General features: G+C 40.6%; 2 protein-coding genes across 5 annotated transcripts in view; both read left to right on the forward strand.

Moving 5' to 3' along the window:
* The window catches only part of chd6 (chromodomain helicase DNA binding protein 6), a 31,832-nt gene extending 26,209 nt beyond the window's left edge, over positions 1-5,623 (forward strand). For 3 of the 4 annotated variants that reach the window (XM_079461098.1, XM_079461095.1, XM_079461096.1), the window contains exons 36-39: positions 69-317; positions 423-566; positions 654-758; positions 1,219-5,623. In XM_079461098.1, coding sequence (XP_079317224.1) covers positions 69-317; positions 423-566; positions 654-758; positions 1,219-2,274 — 1,554 coding nt within the window. In that variant the 3' untranslated portion in view covers positions 2,275-5,623. The remainder of the gene's footprint in view (positions 1-68; positions 318-422; positions 567-653; positions 759-1,218) is intronic. The other variant, XM_079461097.1, reaches the window with a different exon arrangement.
* A 606-nt stretch (positions 5,624-6,229) lies between these two features.
* rbl1 (retinoblastoma-like 1 (p107)) lies at positions 6,230-17,873 on the forward strand. Its single transcript, XM_079459524.1, has 22 exons — positions 6,230-6,499; positions 7,539-7,672; positions 7,851-8,051; positions 8,128-8,192; positions 8,398-8,526; positions 8,730-8,875; positions 8,951-9,015; positions 9,120-9,306; positions 9,454-9,620; positions 9,874-9,986; positions 10,073-10,176; positions 10,322-10,459; positions 10,553-10,717; positions 13,349-13,484; positions 13,626-13,859; positions 14,575-14,765; positions 14,888-15,064; positions 15,632-15,703; positions 15,883-15,967; positions 16,079-16,227; positions 16,354-16,518; positions 16,616-17,873. Exons 1-22 carry the CDS (start codon positions 6,341-6,343, stop codon positions 16,784-16,786), a joined length of 3,153 nt encoding a protein of 1,050 aa, XP_079315650.1. The 5' UTR covers positions 6,230-6,340; the 3' UTR covers positions 16,787-17,873.
* Positions 17,874-19,518: the final 1,645 nt, after the last annotated feature.

Consider the following 19,518-nt stretch of genomic DNA (forward strand, 5'->3'; position numbering starts at 1 on the left):
ACAGATCTCTGAAATGCACCGTATCATGCGCTCACTTCATCTTGCGTGTTTCTTTACTTACTTCACAGAGCGGATCCGAGAATATCAGCCATCCTGTTGTGTCGTCTACATCTTCCCAGTCAGAATGTCCCTCAGCCTCTCCGGCTACAACTCCTGCCCCAACATCAGCCACCCCTCCAACTGCTCCTCCAGCAGAGGCCCTGAACGTCACCGTGGAAAGGGAAGCCGCCAACAAGGGCCTCATGGAATGGCTCAGACAGAATCCCAACTACAACATGGAGCTTCCCACTTTCCCATCGGTCAGTTTCATCCCTTTGGTAAAACTTTCAAATCTATCATATATCATTTCTGAATTGTTATTGGGCATCTTTGATTAAAATGTAAACACATATGTATTTTACAATCTGATGTAAATCTCGCAGTCTCAGAGTGCAACCATGTTGCATACTTTCTTGGATCGTCCAAAACAGAGAAGGCATCGCTGCAAAGACCCCACCAAACTTGATATCAACTCCCTGACCGGAGAGGAGCGGGTCCCTGTGGTGCACAAAAGCACAGGCCGCAGGGTAAAAACACCTCATCTTGTATTTTCTCTTTTACAATATTAGGTTGCATACCAAAAAATGTTAATGCTGCAATTTCTTTGGTTACAGCTTGGGGGCGCTATGGCTCCAGCCATTAAAGAGCTTTCCAGATGGCTGGATGCAAACTCTGAGTATTGCGTGGCACCTGATTGGGCGGATGTGGTAAAGCACTCTGTGAGTAATGTATTCACACACTATCTGTCTATTGAGGGTGTTGGAACTGCCGTCAGTGGATTTGAGGTTATTACACAGGAGACATTGAACATTACTCCTTAATGTATCTTGAATGTTAAAGTTGCACCTTGGTGTCCTTGAACAACGAACTGAAATGTTTGTCTGGACAGATTGTCCCTATAATTTGTTGGATGAAAAGCATGTGGTAAATGGCTAGTACCAGCATATCTGGTACATTAGAGTGCATTCATTATATAGTAGTCTTGCTCAATCACGTCTGATTTAGATGTGTTACATATGACTTCTGAAAAAAAAGCTTTTACAGAAAGGACACATTCTGTGCCTCAAGTTTCACTCTATACGATAATGAGAAACACTAGCAGTCTAAAGATTGAAAACACTTAAATTGAAAAGAAATTGCCTTTTAAACTGATACATATTTTACATTTCACTATTCCAGGGCTTTCTCCCCGAAGGCAAATTCACTCGAATCCTCTCTGGGCCCGTGTACCGGGAACCAGGTCCACGAAGAAGAGGCAGGCGACCCCGCAGCGAGATGCCCAAAGCTCCCGAGCTCCCTGCTGGTATGGCTCCGCTCTTCATGAACGGTGGTCTCATTGGAAGCATGGACCTGGTTAGCTTACCCAATCTCCGCAATGTCCCAGGCATCCCATTAACGGGGATCATGGGCTTTCCTCACGGTTTTGCTACTGCCGTAGCGTCAGGAGACGATGGGAAGAATGGACTCGGCATGTTACCAATGATGCTTCACGGCATGACTGCCATGCAACCGCCCATGTATAGCGCACACGTGGGTGGGATGATGACTCATGCGCTGTCCACGGCAACCTCAACGGTTTCCACAGCGACCGCATCATCTGCAGCTGCAAGCGGGACTTCTACGAACTCCGCCACCGTTACCTCAACCTCCAGCTCAGCGGACAGTTCGGACATCGCGCCACAGCCGGACAAAGGAGGCTCTCCATTGGGCATGGAGAAGGGGAATAAGGAAGAGACCAAGCATGGAGGGGAAGAGAGGAAAATAACACCCGGTACAGTCGCTACAGGTGCAACCACCAGCAGTTCTAGTAGTATCACAAGCAGCGGCAGCCATTTGACCTTTAACCCCTTCCTAATCCCGGGAATGTCCCATAGCTTGCTGTATCCGCACATGTTCTTGCCACCCGGCAGTATAATGGCGCTGCCCGCTATGCCTGCCGCAGACAGCACGGGCAGCCCCAAGAGAAAGAGGAAGAGAGTTGTGGAAGTAAGTGGGAATGTTGTCGTTCAGGTAGAGGGCGTGGAAGTCAAGGGACTTAAAGACGAACAGACAACAGAACGAAAGAATCAAGAGTGTGAGATGGAAGATGATAGGCCTGATGTAGATTTAGCTCAGGTCAATGATCTTTCTGACCCTAAAAATTATCCTTCTGAGGAGAAAAGTACTAAAAAAGAGATGGCGGAAAAGGGAGCGATCACTGGGGAGGCCTGCGGTTCACGTGACGGTGAAGACTAGAATCCACCTCACAGTACTTTAGTGTGTTGTGTCAGTAAAGGTTTGTGTATAGAAATTTGATTATCAACATGTTGTTTATAGATCTGCCCAGTCATACTTGTAATTTAACTGACATCCACTATACCTTTGGGTGTATGCAGAAAAATAGACATTTCAAGCATGAAAGCCCTCAAAGGTCTCGATCTTACAAATGGACGACATCATCTTGGTGTTTCAGTGTTCCTTTTGCATCATCGTAATTGATACTCGAAAATGTCTCTCTGTTTATGGAGAAAGTACCTGGAGATGACCCCGTTTTTTTTCCTTCCAATCAGGTGATATCCCTAATATATTTTCCAGATCCTCAGAAAGCCTTCAAATGCTATTATTATAAAAAAATAGAGTGTTTGAAAATCACAGACGAAGCACGCACGTATAGTTACGCAAGACCTAGATTAGTTTCTCAAAATAATGTAAAGCATACGCACAACCCCATAGATCGATCTGCATCTGATATGTTTTTGGCGGACCACAGTATTTTGTTTTTAGTTGCTCGCTGCTACGTATTCATTATAATGAATCAAAGCGAAAGATTTTAACCAGAATCTTAACAAAGCTATAGATGGTGTGAGTGCAATGGAAACTCAAAAAGAAAGGCTTGAGATTTATAGCAAAGAACAATCCTGAGATCGATTTTAGTTTTGTAGATTTTTTTAGGTTTCGTCTTTTTTTTTATCCACAGTGTCACTTTGATAAGATGCCCACGTTGGGAGATAACTAACCGTTGTCGAGTTAAGGGTGTTGAACGAACAAGGGCGATGTGGTAGTGCTGTAAAATAGGTTGTAAAGGCAGACGGAAAAGCAAGTGAATGAAAATACCCCCCAGAAAATTATTGAGTTCTTCATTTATCCGTAAAGCCGTTTGGGTTGATGGGGTCTACAGGAAGATCTCAATTATGAGTGTCATTGCTCTTTGTGCATTTGAAAATACTGTAGAATAAAACCTACCAGGACTTTTGGAAACATGTAAATCTATCTTGCTGTATATTGCCGTTACTTTTGTTTACAAGCACACAATGTTATTTTTTTCCTCGCCAGTATGCTGCATTTTGGGGGAAACTGTAAAAAAAAGTTTAGCACTATTGTTTCTTTTATTTGAACTCTTTTACACTAGTCGATAACCAGAGGTAATCCTTTTTCTCCCCAAACACAACAGGGTCTCTCTATTATGTGGGAGTATTCATTTTCCAACTTCTCATACTAATCACGTTTTTTCAGTTTTCTGATGTGAAAACATTTTTGCACAGTCCTTTTGGTGAATGTTTACCTGTAATTGTGTTCCGTCAGTTTGTTTTTCGTGTTTGTGTGGACGCATGCGCACGCTTGCACACGTCACCTCCTGTACATTTTGATCTGTGTAAACCTGTACTGTATATTTCTCGTCTGAAAATCATGGTCACCTTCTAAACAACATGCTGTCAATGCCTTGTCACTCCATGTGAGACCATCCTGTAATTTATTTTGCTTTTTTACTCTTTGCCAAATGCACCAAATACTAATTTTTTCTCTTTTCTCACATCTTTTTTATTGTGTTACATATGCAATGCCTTATTTAGCATTTATATATGGGTGTTTGTTACATCTTTATGTTGAAAATTATGTATCTTGTGTACAGTGTCAGCGTTTTGGGAAGCAGTCTTGGTCATTTAAAGCGAACGCTCTGGTTGAATAGCCGTTTGCCTCTTGGAAGTGGCATAAGGTGCAGTTCTTTAAAACTTCAAATAGATTCACGGTGGTATATGTGACATTGCAAGGTTGGTTTCTCTTCTGGGGTCTTGGTCAATGGTTCAGACTTATTCAAAACATCAAAGCGCAAAGTTAAAATTGTATCTTTCTGGATAGTCTCTTCATTGCATTTTCAACAACACCTGGTAAACAAAATCCTGTAGACCTTAGATTTGTAAACGATTACATTTCCCTCGTTTCTGTTCTGATGTTTCGATAAGCTCATAACTCCATTAAAACACTTCGGCAGATGCACAGCCAGTACATGTACAGCTAGAGAGGTCAGACTGTTAGGCTGAGAATGCTATGTTTCTGGTTGTAAGTGTATTGATTTGATAAAATGTACTGTTTGTTGGTAATGTATAGTTTTAAAATGCAACAATCTTGTTGGGAAATCAAAAAACACTCCAGCTTATTGAATTGACCTACAAAACAAACAAAATGATGTGGTATTTAGGCTCATTTGATATTAAATTAATATTTATTCAATTTCTCTATTAAAACGCTCCAAACGATACAAGTATTTGGTGATTTATAAAAGTTTTAAAACTCCCTGTATTTATTGTGTTTTCCCGTCTCAACGTCGTCTCCCTGTGTATTGCAACATGTACATAAATTTGCTGTCTCCAGGTTTTGGATGTTTTCCTACTATGGAATGTCTATACTGATCCATTGTTACCTTTCATGCAATCTGAAATGGTTTGAAAACAGAATCTTGGACTGTATCTGTGTGTATAAATGTCTGGGTACAGTGTGGCACTTGTGTATGTCTCTGGATAATTGCTCCAAAAACGCTTAGTATGAGTACTTTAACTTTTATGGATTTAAAAAAAATGCATTTATTGTTGCAGCTTTAAACGGCGCATTTCTGTAACGGATACAACAGAATTTGACATTTTGGTACCATATGCCAGTGTTGTAATTGCCGGGATAAGTCCAAACCAACATTCAGTGCTTTCAGTATGCACGCAGTAGGAGACCAAACTGATTTTGCTTTGCCACCATGTCTGTGATTGCATGCGTGGACCTGCTATAATACGTTCCAATCACAGCATCCAAAGCAGTTTCCACCCTTAAAAGGCAGGCTACTATGGAGTGTTTCTTGTACAAGAGCTGCAAAGCCAGATTAAAACAAATTGGGTCCATAGATTTCAAGACATGTTAGAGACCACACTATGTAGCTTGTTTGTATTGAGCCTGTTGGAAAGATCCAATACCTAAGCACCTGGTAAATCAAGTTGAATGAATTTGAGAATAATAATGGTCAGTGTTCAGGACAGGAAAGTACTGTACATTCATAGTTACATGCAAGTGCACTATATATGTGGGATGATCATGATACACAAGACGTAAAAGTGAACTTACACTCTTGGTATGAAATCTGCAGGAATGCAGTGTTTTATTTGTATTTTATTTTGGGGAAATTTTGTTTTTATTCATTTCCAATTGCTCCTGTACACCAATGTGGACCAACAATATATTTCAAACCATGATATGTGATCTTTTATTGTGCAATAAAAGATGACTTTCAACTTTCAAGTCAATATGTCTGATAGTAATGAGCTTGTCTATAAAAATGTTTTACAATCTGCAGAATTGTATTTAGTTATTTAGTTTAGTTGTTTTTATAACTCGCACTACACAAAAGGATGCAAACGGTTTGGATGTTTCAGCAAATTAATTTGTTAGATTGTAGTGTGTTTGATATGAGAAAAAACAACGTTTATGTATATAACAAAAAATGATTGATGACTATTTTAACTAATTAATCAAATTCAATAATACTAATTATTTAGCTTATTATTATTAAGTCCGCAGAAGTATTGAGGGTGTAAAATCAAAAGATCAAATGTAAAATCTAAATTTGTAACGTTAACAAATACTTTGCTTTATTTATGAAAAATCAACCATGGTTTCCCCGAAGTACATGTCGTATTACCATAGTGATTTATTATATGGTTCCTTCTCCGGTCTACGGTGTGCTTTAATATCCCTTCATCTTAAACCCGATTTAAAATATTTGTTAGGATAAAGGATTTAACAATTTTTATCTCCGCAGTGAAAGCCATGTTTGCTGGATCACGTTTCCGAGGCAGTTTAAATCCTCCATGCTGTCTCGCCGTCTTTGTTGTTGTAGTGACGTCAACACCCCCTCGCCTCCCATTGGCCGAGAGGAGCCCGGTTTCGCGCCATTCGCGAAGCTCGGCATTGTGGGATAGCATCAGGAGGTCGCCGGCGTTCCGTGTTTTTTCACAAACACTTTCTTTCGTCCGATTTTCACGATTTCTAACGGGCCGCGGCGATGCGAGGGGATGAGACCGATTCGGAGTCGGTTAAATCTGACGACGGCTCCGTCCGCAGGAGTCTGGACGCGCTGTGTCAGGAGTTAAACATGGACGAAGAAACGGCGACCGAAGCGCTTGAAAACTTCACCTCCATCTGTAACACGTATACGCTCGAGGTTCATCTCTATTTCTCTTTACTTCACATTCAAACTTTCTTAAGCGTGCTCGTTTTTTATTTCATGGTTGTTTTTATTTACTTCATTTAATCGCCCCTGGATATTGAAACGCTAACGTTTCTTGGTCAAGCTTGCATTGACCAGCCACTAACGCGTGTCTATGGATTTAAGTTGTTTTGGGACACATATATCATGTTATTCTTTGCTTTGTGTCATTCAAATGTACCAACTTGCAAATGCAAAGTGTAGTTATTCAGTGCCTTTCACTTCTGGTATTGTCATGTTTTCACTACATAATAAGAGTTTCATGTAAACATAACATGGCAACGTTACTACTGTAGTTTATTCTAACAGTTATTGTAGTAGATAGTAGACTTCACTTTGTGAATGTGTGCTAATGTGTTGTATAGTAATAACTGTAGTGTATTGATCAACTGTAATATACTTTAATGTTAATATTTAATATTTAGGTGAAATTTCTTTCTGCGGATTACTTGCACTTAGTATAGTGTACTGAAGTTCACCTTAGAAATATTTAAGTCTATTTTCATGCAGGTAGTAGTAAATACTATTTATATTTTGACTTTATCCATCAGAAAGGAAAATATGCAATATTTGTGTTGGCACTGTTGTAAAAAGCTCGTTTCGTAGTATTGTGGCGTATTATAAAGGCAGGGTGTGTTGAATTTATCCAATATTGTGGCGTTACAATACTATACTTTGCCTTGACACTGTCACATTGTAGTTCAAATCCACACTTGTTAGTAAAGCTTGTTCTGACTAGTTCATAAGTATGTTTTAAACAGACCAATAAAACGATATTTTTCATATAAATTTCAAATCTTATTTGCAGTTAAACACGTATATAGGGATTAGGCGTGATCATGACGCGTCTCTTTAAATCCCATCACATGTGCTTACCAAAGCCACTTGACCTCTTGTGAGTGGATCACATGAGACAAATGTTAATATCGGATGTAAACAGGGTGACGTGTTACTTCAGCAGATTTAGTTTACATTGTGTCTTTGATTGTCTCAGGGTGATGTTGTGCACTGGCTGGCTTGCGCGCTGTATGCTGCGTGTAGAAAAAGCTCCATTCCCACTGTGGGACGGGGCGTGATGGAGGGGAACTGTGTTTCTCTTACAAGGATACTGCGCTCTTCTAAGCTCAGGTAAGGAGATTGTGACCCAAAAATTGTGGACGCTCGTATCAACATATAATTTTTTTGTAATGCCCACCCACGTGATAGAATAAAAGTATGTTGACCTGCAATTTGAGATGGCAACAAATCTTATTTACTCGCGTTCGATTTTTAACTGACCTAAATATGTGAATTTCCCTACTTTTAGTTTGATCCAGTTCTTCAGCAAGATGAAGAAGTGGTCGGACATGTCGAATCTCTCTCAGGACTTTCGCAACCGCATCGGCCGGCTTGAGCGTAATTTCGAAGTGTCGACTGTGATTTTCCGTAAATTCGAGCCGATATTTTTGGACATGTTTCAGAATCCACAGGGTGAACCTCCCCGCTTGCCTAGAAGCCGCAAACACAGGTAAAATCTTCCTTATCTCTGTGTTGTCCTCCAGTTTACTTGCTCAAAAACTTTGCTCAAAAACTCTTCTCTTTAGACGTCTTCCGTGCCACATCAGTGATGTTTTCAAGTTCTGTTGGACACTCTTTGTGTATACAAAAGGTAAGCTGACCTTTAGAAGCCGTTGCTGTGCTGTAGACAATCAATGTGGTTTAAATAAGACCAATACCAGAGTTCCCAGTAATCTTCAATAAAATAAATCATTTAACATCGTTGACATCAATAAAAGATCTTCTTTCAACAAAGAACTGAATGCTTTGGCTTGTAAAACATTCGGACTGGTACAGTGATCTGTATTTGTTTTCAGGTAATTTCCGTATGATTGGGGATGATCTGGTCAACTCCTATCATCTTCTGCTCTGCTGTCTGGACCTGGTGTTCTGCAATGCTCTCCTGTGCTCCAACAAGAAAGATCTGATCAATCAATTCTTCAGAGGTAAAGTTCATAAACCTGGCTGTTTGATAAGCAATAAACAATTGATTGAGTTTCTCCACCTCTCTTGGTTATCTGTATCCCTGCTCTCTAACAGCTGATTTGATAGCATGATGTTATGGATCAATCTGTTTGTTATGTTGTATTAGATCAGTCAGCTTTCCTCTTTGTGTAATTGAAGAGGAAACGTGTGTGTTACTCCTCAGGACTACCAAAGGATGCTGAGAATGTGAAGGAGATACCATTTGTCATTGACAAGCTGTGCGAACTGCATGATGGGCTGGTGGTGGAGGCTAAAGGCATAAAGGAACATTACTTTAAACCCTACATGAAGAGACTGTTTGAGAAACGAGTAAGACACACACACATGCATCTTTAGTGTTTATAGTGTGTTTTCAGGTTTAATAAAATACCTTGTTTTTCTCAGATACTAAAAGGTGATCCTGAAACTCTTACTGAATTACTTGACACACCGAACTTCCAAGACAACAAGTAAGCATGTTTATAAGCTTTGGTTTAGTTTCAGCGTTTTAAATGACCTTCATTTACACTGTGACATAAATACATAGCATTTCATACTTTTCTTTGTTTCATAGTAAAGCCATAAACCGGGAATACGAGGAATATGTCTTGACTGTGGGGGATTTTGATGAGCGAGTGTTTTTGGGAGCTGATGCTGACGAGGAGATCGGCACGCCACGCAAATCCACCGCTGAACCTCCGGCAAGTCAAATGTCTGCCCGCATGCAGGTGGAGAACAATCTACAGCAACACTTTGAGAAGGTGCCCGAAACATTTTCTTGAGTATATTTTAATTTGAAAAAATAGAGACTGAAATATTAAATGACAAACCTCAAGTTCCATACAAGCATCACTGACTCAAATGATTTTTTTTACAAACTTTGTGTCTTTCTCCTTGTTGTTGTGTAGACACGCTCCCTCGCTCCTTCTACTCCTCTAACAGGTCGGCGGTATTTGAAGGAGAAGGAGGTGTTGGTCACCCCTGTTTCTTCTGCCACTCAAAGCGTGAGCAGACTGCAGAGCATGGTCTCCGGCCTCCGCAATGCACCCAGCAGTGCTCTCCTTCAGATCTTAAAGTAAACATCTGTCAAATGTACATTTATACAATATTTATATTAGACACTTTCTATATTAGTCACAGCAGCTCCAAATAGTCTTTGGTTGACAAGATTACACCTCACAATGTATACGTGATAGTGTATTGCATAACAAACCAAATGGTATCTTCATTGTGTTCAATACAAGATGATTCAGGCCTTCAGTATTGTAGTGATGTTAAATAGCTTGAGAACTTTTGTAACAGCTCCTTTTTTGGTTTGTGTTTTACAGTTCTTGCTCTCGAAATCCCACTGAAGCCATTCAGAACAGAGTTAAGACCATGGGAGAGCGGTTCAAAGAGGCCTACACCAAACCCACAGATGATCTGTCTGGAGCACACATGGGTAAAATATAATGTCTGAATAAACTTGACGTTTAATCAAATGTGATTGCTATGAAAATGTTTTTAACTACGGGTTGCTTTATGTAGATTTTGCGGAGAACCGTCTGAAGCTGGCTGAGATCTTGTACTTTAAGATCCTGGAGAACATCATGACTCAGGAGATGAAGAGACTTCAGGGAAAAGACATGACCGTAAGTCGCAGTGTCACTCTGACATCAAGTGTATTTGGTTGGGAAAAATAAAAATACATTTAAAATGTCATTTACACATGTCATACCTCCACTGCTTTTGTGTGAGATTGTGACATCCATATCTCTTTTTCCTGCTCTCCACTAGGTCCTCTTGGAGCAGGAGGTGCTTCATTGCTCTCTGCTGGCGTGCTGTCTGGAGCTGGTGCTCTTTGCTTACAGCTCCCAAAGAACCTTCCCCTGGATACTGGAAATCTTTAAGATACCTCCTTTCTACTTTTACAAGGTAACACGGATGTCTGCTTTCTGTGTCGAATCATTTTGGTGTGGTTTGATTTAATAGAGCTATTCATCAGAAATCTATGTGCTGTATGTGTAGGTGATCGAGGTATTCATCCGCTCTGAGGAGGGTTTGTCCAGAGACATGGTGAAGCATTTGAACAGTACAGAGGAGCAGGTGCTGGAGAGCAAAGCCTGGACTGGAGACTCTGCCTTGTGGAACGCACTGAGTAACGCCAACCATAAAGTTCCCACTGTAGAGGAGGTGTGTATACGCACACTTTACCAGTTGATATACAGTAGGGCTGCAACTTACTATTATTTTGATAATCGATTAGTTGGACGATTATTTTATCGATTAATCCGATAAAAGGTTTAATTAGATATTTGGCTTATACCTTAATCAGAGATGGGAAAAGTCAACACAACTGCACTCATTAGCCTTCTCCCAAACTGTCCCCCTAATTAACCCACCAAGGCTTATGAGTTGTTTCAGGTGTGTCTTTTATAAGCAGCTGACAGTAGTCTCCCAAATGTGGGAGGGGACTGTTGGCCAAGGAAATATTACTTTTTTTTGCATGAAAAGTGAGATATGTCATTCAAATGTAGCGAAGTACTGTAAAAAGTATCCAGAAAAATATACTTTATATTACAGATACTCAAAAAGTGTCCTTAGGTACAGTACTCAAGTAAATGTACTTCCCACATCTGAACTAAATATTCCCCCAAATCAGAGTTTTTAGCCGCAAATTGGGTTTGGCTAATATAATATTAAATTTTGTCATTTAAAACACCTCTCCCCTTTAAACTTTAAAACTGCGCGGCTTGAAGAGATGCATGCAAAACACACACGTACCTCGCGCTTCATAGTGAGACATGTTTGACTTTAGGACTACGCCCCTTGCGCTACACAGTGAGACACGTGTGACTTTAGGACTGCGCACCTTGCACTACACAGAGAGACACTTTTGACTTTAAAACTGCATAACTTGTGCCGCATTGCGAGACACGTCTGCCTTTCTAAACTGCGCACCTCGCGCTGTCATGAGATACACGTCTAATTTTAAAACTGCGTACCTTGCACCACACAGAGATACACGTTTGACTTTAGAACTGGGCAATTTGTGCCGCCAGGAGAGACGCATGCACGGAGAGACACGTCTGACTTTAAAACAACGCAGCTCGGGCTGCACAGAGAGACGCATGCATGGAGACACGTCTGACTTTAAAACAACGCAGCTCGGGCTGCACAGAGAGACGCATGCACGGAGACACGTCTGACTTTAAAACAACGCAGCTCGGGCTGCACAGAGAGAGATGCATGCACGGAGACACGTCTGACTTTAAAACAACGCAGCTCGGGCTGCACAGAGAGACGCATGCATGGAGACGCGTCTGACTTTAAAACAACGCAGCTCGGGCTGCACAGAGAGACACATGCATGGAGACACGTCAGACTTTAAAACAACGCAGCTCGGGCTGCACAGAGAGACGCATGCATGGAGACGCGTCTGACTTTAAAACAACGCAGCTCGGGCTGCACAGAGAGACGCATGCATGGAGATGCGTCTGACTTTAAAACAACGCAGCTCGGGCTGCACAGAGAGACGCATGCATGGAGACACGTCTGACTTTAAAACAACGCAGCTCGGGCTGCACAGAGAGACGCATGCATGGAGACACGTCTGACTTTAAACAACGCAGCTCGGGCTGCACAGAGAGACTCATGCATGGAGACACGTCTGACTTTAAAACAACGCAGCTCGGGCTGCACAGAGAGACGCATGCATGGAGACACGTCTGACTTTAAAACAACGCAGCTCGGGCTGCACAGAGAGACGCATGCATGGAGACACGTCTGACTTTAAAACAACGCAGCTCGGGCTGCACAGAGAGACGCATGCATGGAGACACGTCTGACTTTAAAACAACGCAGCTCGGGCTGCACAGAGAGACGCATGCATGGAGATGCGTCTGACTTTAAAACAACGCAGCTCGGGCTGCACAGAGAGACGCATGCATGGAGACACGTCTGACTTTAAAACAACGCAGCTCGGGCTGCACAGAGAGACGCATGCATGGAGACACGTCTGACTTTAAAACAACGCAGCTCGGGCTGCACAGAGAGACGCATGCATGGAGACACGTCTGACTTTAAAACAACGCAGCTCGGGCTGCACAGAGAGACGCATGCATGGAGACACGTCTGACTTTAAAACAACGCAGCTCGGGCTGCACAGAGAGACGCATGCATGGAGACACGTCTGACTTTAAAACAACGCAGCTCGGGCTGCACAGAGAGACGCATGCATGGAGACACGTCTGACTTTAAAACAACGCAGCTCGGGCTGCACAGAGAGACGCATGCATGGAGACACGTCTGACTTTAAACAACGCAGCTCGGGCTGCACAGAGAGACTCATGCATAGAGACACGTCTGACTTTAAAACAACGCAGCTCGGGCTGCACAGAGAGACGCATGCATGGAGACACGTCTGACTTTAAAACAACGCAGCTCGGGCTGCACAGAGAGACGCATGCATGGAGACACGTCTGACTTTAAAACTGTGACGCTCATGCTGCTCAGAGAGACACGTCTGAAATGGTCATTTTAAAAGGCTTGATTTTGCACTGCACAATACAATATTACGTCAATTTTCATTATCAGTATTTTCATTATCAATTATTTTCGATTTTATAGACTAGATTTTGCAGCCCTATTATACAGGAACCACATTTGTGCTGACTTCATTAGTAATGTGTTATGATTTCTGTTTTTTTACAAGCCAAGAAAAGACTATTATTGTTACTACTACAATTATTACTGTGGTCTTCAACAGCATGCTTCAATAACTCTGGATTTGAAGGAAAAAAAATGTATTTGTGTGTGTTGTAGGTGAACTTTCCAAGTAGTTTTGACACAGGAAACAGCAGTGGGGGTCCCACTCACCTCCCATTGGTGGCACTATCTCCCATCATCCACCCACGCATCAGAGAGGTCCGTACTGGCCTGGGCTCCAGCGCACGCAAAGGTACCCCATACACACCTAAACACAAGTCAGCAATGAGACTGAACTCCAATAGTCCTGAGAGGATTTTAAGGAGGTTAAATGATTTCTCTGCATACGAGTGTATGTTCATATTTGAATAATGATCTTTTATTTCAATCTCAGATCTCCCTCAGTCTCCCGTCTCGCTTCACGATCGCTTCAGCTCTCCAGCAGCTGGCAGCGCTAAGAGACGCTTGTTTGGTGATGACCCTCCACCTCAGTCCCCTGTAAAAAGATTCTCAGTCACCCCCATTAAAATCTTCCCCAGCTCCACTGAGAACAACCAGAACCTCGGCTCAACGACCGTTCTTTCCATGTCAACAGCGAACGGCCAGCAGTTGACTATTCCACTGCCAGGTACCACTATGTGTTCTGCTTTTCTTTAGTTTATCATAAAGGTTTACTGTTGTTTTGATACTTTTCCCTTTATTCTAGATTTTCTTCTTTGATAGTATCAAATAAAGCTTATGCATCAGCAACTCAAGAGTTAAAAACATGTTACTAATGACGAACAACAACAACAATGTGTAGTTTTAATGTATTCTAGTAGTTCTAAAAAAATTAATGAGAATACCAATGAACAGTGTAATGCCTAGATGGCCTTTAACCATTTTATGGCTTCATCGGAAACGCGCATCTGGGCCGAAGTTCATTTTTCCGTCTGTGTTTGCTTGGCCGGTTTTGCTAGTGGCTTATAATCTAACCATTATGTTTATGTTTATATTTATATTTTATAGTATAATAATTGTAATAAATAAACAATTTGTTAAATGGGGCATGTAACTTTCACATTTAAGTTTAGCCAAGTAACGTTTCTTCAACTGGTAGCCCAAAATAATACTGGCTAGACATACTTTTAACTTGCTAGCTAATGTAATTTACTTGTAATATCAGAAACAATCAACAGGTACTCTATTCTTTGCATGTGTGAACCGGAAGTTAAGTTACGGCCATGTTTGTTCATGTTGTTGCTTTGAAACAGTCATGTTTGCTAAAAACTAGTGGTCTACTAAAGAACGATTCAGTGATAATTGTGCTTGTTATTGACATTTCGTTGTTCCTCTGTTTGCAGTGTTAAAGAATGAAATGGGCGGCATTACAGTTATCCAGCTGCAAGCTAATGACATGAACCCCCTCACTGCTCAAATCTTACTGACCGCCTCCCCCAGCCGACCAGCAGCCCCTCCCACTGGACATGACACGCAGCCGCCACCCGTCAGCAAACCTCGTCGCACCGGGTCCCTTGCACTCTTCTTCAGAAAGGTGAGAAAGATTTGGGAAATGTTTATCACTTCTTTTAGACATTTTTCTTTACAAATGTATCTTGTTCACTTTAAAATCAAAAGGGTAATTTTAGACTTTACATGCCCTGCGTTTATTTTCAGGTATATCATTTAGCCAGCGTGCGTCTTCGTGACCTTTGTCTAAAGCTAGACATCTCAGCAGATCTGCGGGGAAAGATCTGGACGTGTTTTGAACACTCTCTTCTGCACTGCACTGACCTTATGAAGGACAGACATCTGGACCAGTTGCTTCTCTGTGCTGTCTACATCATAGCAAAGGTACAACAAGAGTAAAGGATCCACATCAATTATGGAACACCACTTGTCCAATCAGATTTTTGGATCAGAGCAACTGTTTGTTGCTTTGTATTAAAGCATCTGGAAAATGCATAAATGTGTTAACGTGCTCTTGTGTGGTTTAAAGGTGTTGTCGTTGTATGGCGCTTTATGTTGTGTCGGTCATCAATAAACGCCTGGCGTTTCTGCCAGCGTACGGTGTGTTTTTTTCATTTGTTTTCTATTGAAACTCAGCCTTTTTTGAAAATGCCAGCAGCTGGCACCCTTTTCCTTAGGCTCAGCTACGGACCTCATCTTATTTTTTACGCTCAGCATATCATAGTAACCAACGCGCCTCCACTAAAATAAACGCTGTTCAAGCGTCCACAACCGGCGTTCACAGCTGCGAAAAGCACCGCTGTGGATCAGGAGCCTTACTAATAGAGTAATATTGGTTCTGAATTCTATACTTAAAATGAAATATTAGTCCATAATAGACAAAAAGACTATTATCTGTTCTTTGGGTGCAAGCAATCTGTGCAGCTTATTTCAATTTATGTGTTCATGCAGATCGCAAAAGAAGAGCACACGTTTCAGGACATTATGAAATGCTATCGGACACAACCTCAGGCCAACAGTCATGTGAGTATCTTTGGCAGCCGTTTTTCCAAACCTGTGACATCATGGGGGTCGTAATAACTGCTGCTTGTTATTTGTAGGCTTTATTAAATAGTTGGATTTGGAAGTAAATATGTTTTGGTGATGACTGTTACAACTGCAGCTTGTGGTGTGTATAAACGAGTTTGATTTTGTGTTTGTAGGTGTATCGCAGTGTTTTACTAAAAAGGCGTCCCAGAGAACAACAGTCCGATGAGAACATGGAAGTAGATCCACCATCAGACCGATGTAAGTACGGAGTAATGCACACCAAGTCCCAGAATAATCCGTTTGAATGTTATTCATGCTGTTACTTGCTTTTCCTTACCTTTATTTAGTTCTTTGTTTTTATTTCCTCAGCCAATGAGAGGACAGAACAGTTTGGTGGTGAAGAGGCAGACAGCGAACTAGAGGAAAGAGGAGACCTCATCCAGTTCTACAACTCTGTTTACGTTTTAAAGATGAAATCATTCGCTCTTAGATACGCACATTCAACAATCGATGGCAAGGTTGGTATATTACTTTGATAAACAAATTTACTTTTATTTTTATTGACTTATCTAAATAGTTTGTCTGGTCTGATAAATCTCACTGGTGTTTCCATCCATCTCTTCCCCTTTGCTGCCTTTCTGTAGATGGAAGCGCCTCCGTTATCTCCATTCCCTTCGGTTCGTGCTCAGCCTCTCTCTCCTCGCCGTGTGTCTCAAAGACACTCCATCTTTGTGTCTCCTCATAAGAACGCCTCAAGTCTCACACCCAGTGCAGCTTACACGTACAAGTTCACTGGAAGCCCTTCTAAGGTCTGTCATGCTATATATTTACATTTTTAGAGACCACTTAATAATGTACATATTTTTTATTTTAAGAGGTTTATGGACCTTACTGTTTTCCTTTTAGGAGCTGAACGACATCAACCAGATGATCCGTCAGGGTGGTGTGAGTAAAAAGCGGGCTTTCACTATGGAGGGAGATGAGACAGGGTCTCCATCCAAATGCCTCCGCCAGGAGACCGACGACGTCCTACTTAAACGCCTCCAGGATGTGGTGAGCGAGAGGGCGAGTCTCTAATCCCATCGGCTGAGATGCAAGAGCGTGTGCAAGTCAATCAAAGAAACTGTTTATTATGTGCTGCTTAAAGGACTTCACGATATATAGAGATCTGCAGCATTTTCTGATACCTGCCAAACCATGAAACAAAACAGACAAAGAGACAAAGCCAAAAACTCATGTTTATATATCAAAGAAAAATACAATTCACTTGTGGTTAATAGGCAATTATTGATAATCCCAGGGTGAGGTTTGCTATGCCTGGTTTTCTTAAGATTTAGAAGAAACGTTTTGATGATTTAAACCGGATCAAGGCGTTTTTTTGAATATTTATCATGTATGTACGTTGTGTATTTGTAATTTTTGAATACAGAGGCATTCTGTAGCCGTCAGCTTTCTCTGTTAAAGGAACCATGTGACTATCGTTTTTACAGAAAAAGGAAATCTATTAATCGCTTGTTACCCATAACTCTGGGTATGTTCAATGAAAGATAAGAGTAAATTTATATTTTGAAACTTTTGTGGTTAAAACTAAGCTAGACTACAGAAATATTTTAGGATTGTATGTAAACCCTTTGAGTTTTCTGGTGCAATGCGCTGTGCTAATCTAACCTCTTGAGTTCTTTCTGTAGGTCATTTTGAAATAACCTGCCAAAGGTCTTATCTGCGTTGTGCAGCTGTACAGAAAATACTGTGTGCAGCTTTATGTTTAGATGTGTAGTATCTACACCTCACGTTTAATTTATGCTTTCCCTTTTAAGATTTATGTTCTTGAGTCAGATTAGGACTTTTTGTTGCCCTTCTGCTTTTTTCTGCAATGTTCCCCTCTGAACTGCATTGAAAATTCATGTTGTAAAAAAATTGAAATTGGTAAATCTCATGTTTTGGAGACTTGTTTAACAGTTATTTTTAAACATATTAATTCTGTTCAAATATGAAATCTATTGGTTCACCTTAATCACGTGACCCTTATTAAGCTGTCAATATTGTGTATGTCACTCCATGTTTTGGGTGCTTTATTTTTTAGCTCTGAAATGTTTTGTGAAAATATCTTATGTTTGTTTATACAAACTCATGTATTTTACTTTTTAATAAATAATGAACGTTCAATTTGTGTTTTGACATCATTCTTTGTAGTATTGCTTACTTTGTCTGTTGTACTGCCTTAGCATGCACGCACATAAAAATCTACTTAATATAAAGTTAATGAATGAGCTTAACTTCATTGTAACACTTTCTCTAAACACAAAACATGCTGAACAAAAGATCAATTCAGATCACATCCCCCAGAAATTCTTCACTGCTACTCTCTGAGGCTAAGCATGTTCACCATTCAAAATCCCTTCTTGAATCACTTAGATTAGGGACTGTTCATTTCCTGCACGGATGACTATCTAGCACATCCATGCACGGACGTACTCGGGTGGCACTTTTCCTCACGAATAATTTACCATTACCATGGTAAAGGTGTTTGGATCATGATTGTACAAGAAATGCATTGGTTAAGGTTAGTGGGTTTGTTGCCAGATAAAACCTCAGAACTGCATTAGAAGTGATGGAATCGATATTGTTACAGAGACGCACTCACTGTAAACCATTATAGGATGAGACTACACAAATTATTTTGTCAATCTCATTTTCTCAGTTAAAATAATGGGGAAACGAACAATTTCATTGAGTTTACCTAATGTGGTCTTTTTCACATTTTAAGTACAGAAAATTAAAAAGTCAAATAGACTTAAACATACATTTATATTTATAAGCAGATGCTTATATCCAAAATCTTGTGTCACATCAACCGCTTTATTATGATTACACTTTATATTTTAACTTTTATAATCTGTACTGATTTAACAACATACTTTCAGACATTTCATCAAATGAAGGCCATAAATTATATTTTACAAACTTATATTGAATATGTCCTCGTTTTCAGTAGGATACTACATTTACATTTACATTAAGTCATTTAGCAGACGCTTTTATCTAAAGAGTTCTGGGAGAATTAAGCGATATGTCAAACAGGAGCAATAATCGGATAGGTGCTAATACAAAAGAATGGTGTTGAAATAGAAGCTCGAATGTTGGACCAGGAGGTTCAACCTCGCTTCCCGTTTACGCAGATGGACGTTTGAGTTGATTTAAGTTTCTTATGTTTATGTCTTTTATGTTTACACTCAACATTCACATTCATACACACAATACATCCATGCACTCGCACTACATTACTGATATTTACATCCACACCTGATATTTTGGTTCTGTTGGTTAAACTTGTGTTACATGTATAATAAATGTACGTTTTGCACTGCTTGTTTGAGGCATGGTCTCCTATCTTTTGTTATGGCTCTGAGCCAGTCGTATCACAAAGTTACTAGTTTCAACAAAAGCTAGACCACTACCTGTTGTACTGACGTGGTCATATGTGATATTATGCATGTATGCATGTATGTTACACCAGTTCATATACTGTAATAGAAAATTGCAACTATGCATAAAGCCTTGTTTCCCTATTTTTCTTATACTGAAAGAATAAAGGAATTTATTATGGGCCTTTCACCTGAGTGGGCGGAGCCTCCCGTTGACTGCATTTACTGGTTGATACACGTCTCGTGCGTTTGAATATGCGGAAGTGATAGAGAATCTTCAAAAAAGACTTTCAACACCTGTAAACCCAGAACATTCTTCTCACCAAACCATCGTCTGTCTTCAGAACACACGGGATGAAGTGAATGAGTGCTACGGTTATTGCG

The sequence above is a fragment of the Barbatula barbatula genome (assembly GCF_947034865.1).
Source record: "Barbatula barbatula genome assembly, chromosome: 7".
Taxonomy (NCBI): domain Eukaryota; kingdom Metazoa; phylum Chordata; class Actinopteri; order Cypriniformes; family Nemacheilidae; genus Barbatula; species Barbatula barbatula.

Excerpts from the sequence above, each read along its gene's own strand:
- rbl1 (XM_079459524.1), top strand. The coding sequence starts at position 6,341 with ATGCGAGGGGATGAGACCGATTCGGAGTCGGTTAAATCTGACGACGGC. Across the intron at positions 8,876-8,950 it reads AGAGACTGTTTGAGAAACGA|ATACTAAAAGGTGATCCTGA; the intron begins GTAAGACACACA and ends TGTTTTTCTCAG. Across the intron at positions 9,016-9,119 it reads CCGAACTTCCAAGACAACAA|TAAAGCCATAAACCGGGAAT; the intron begins GTAAGCATGTTT and ends TTTGTTTCATAG.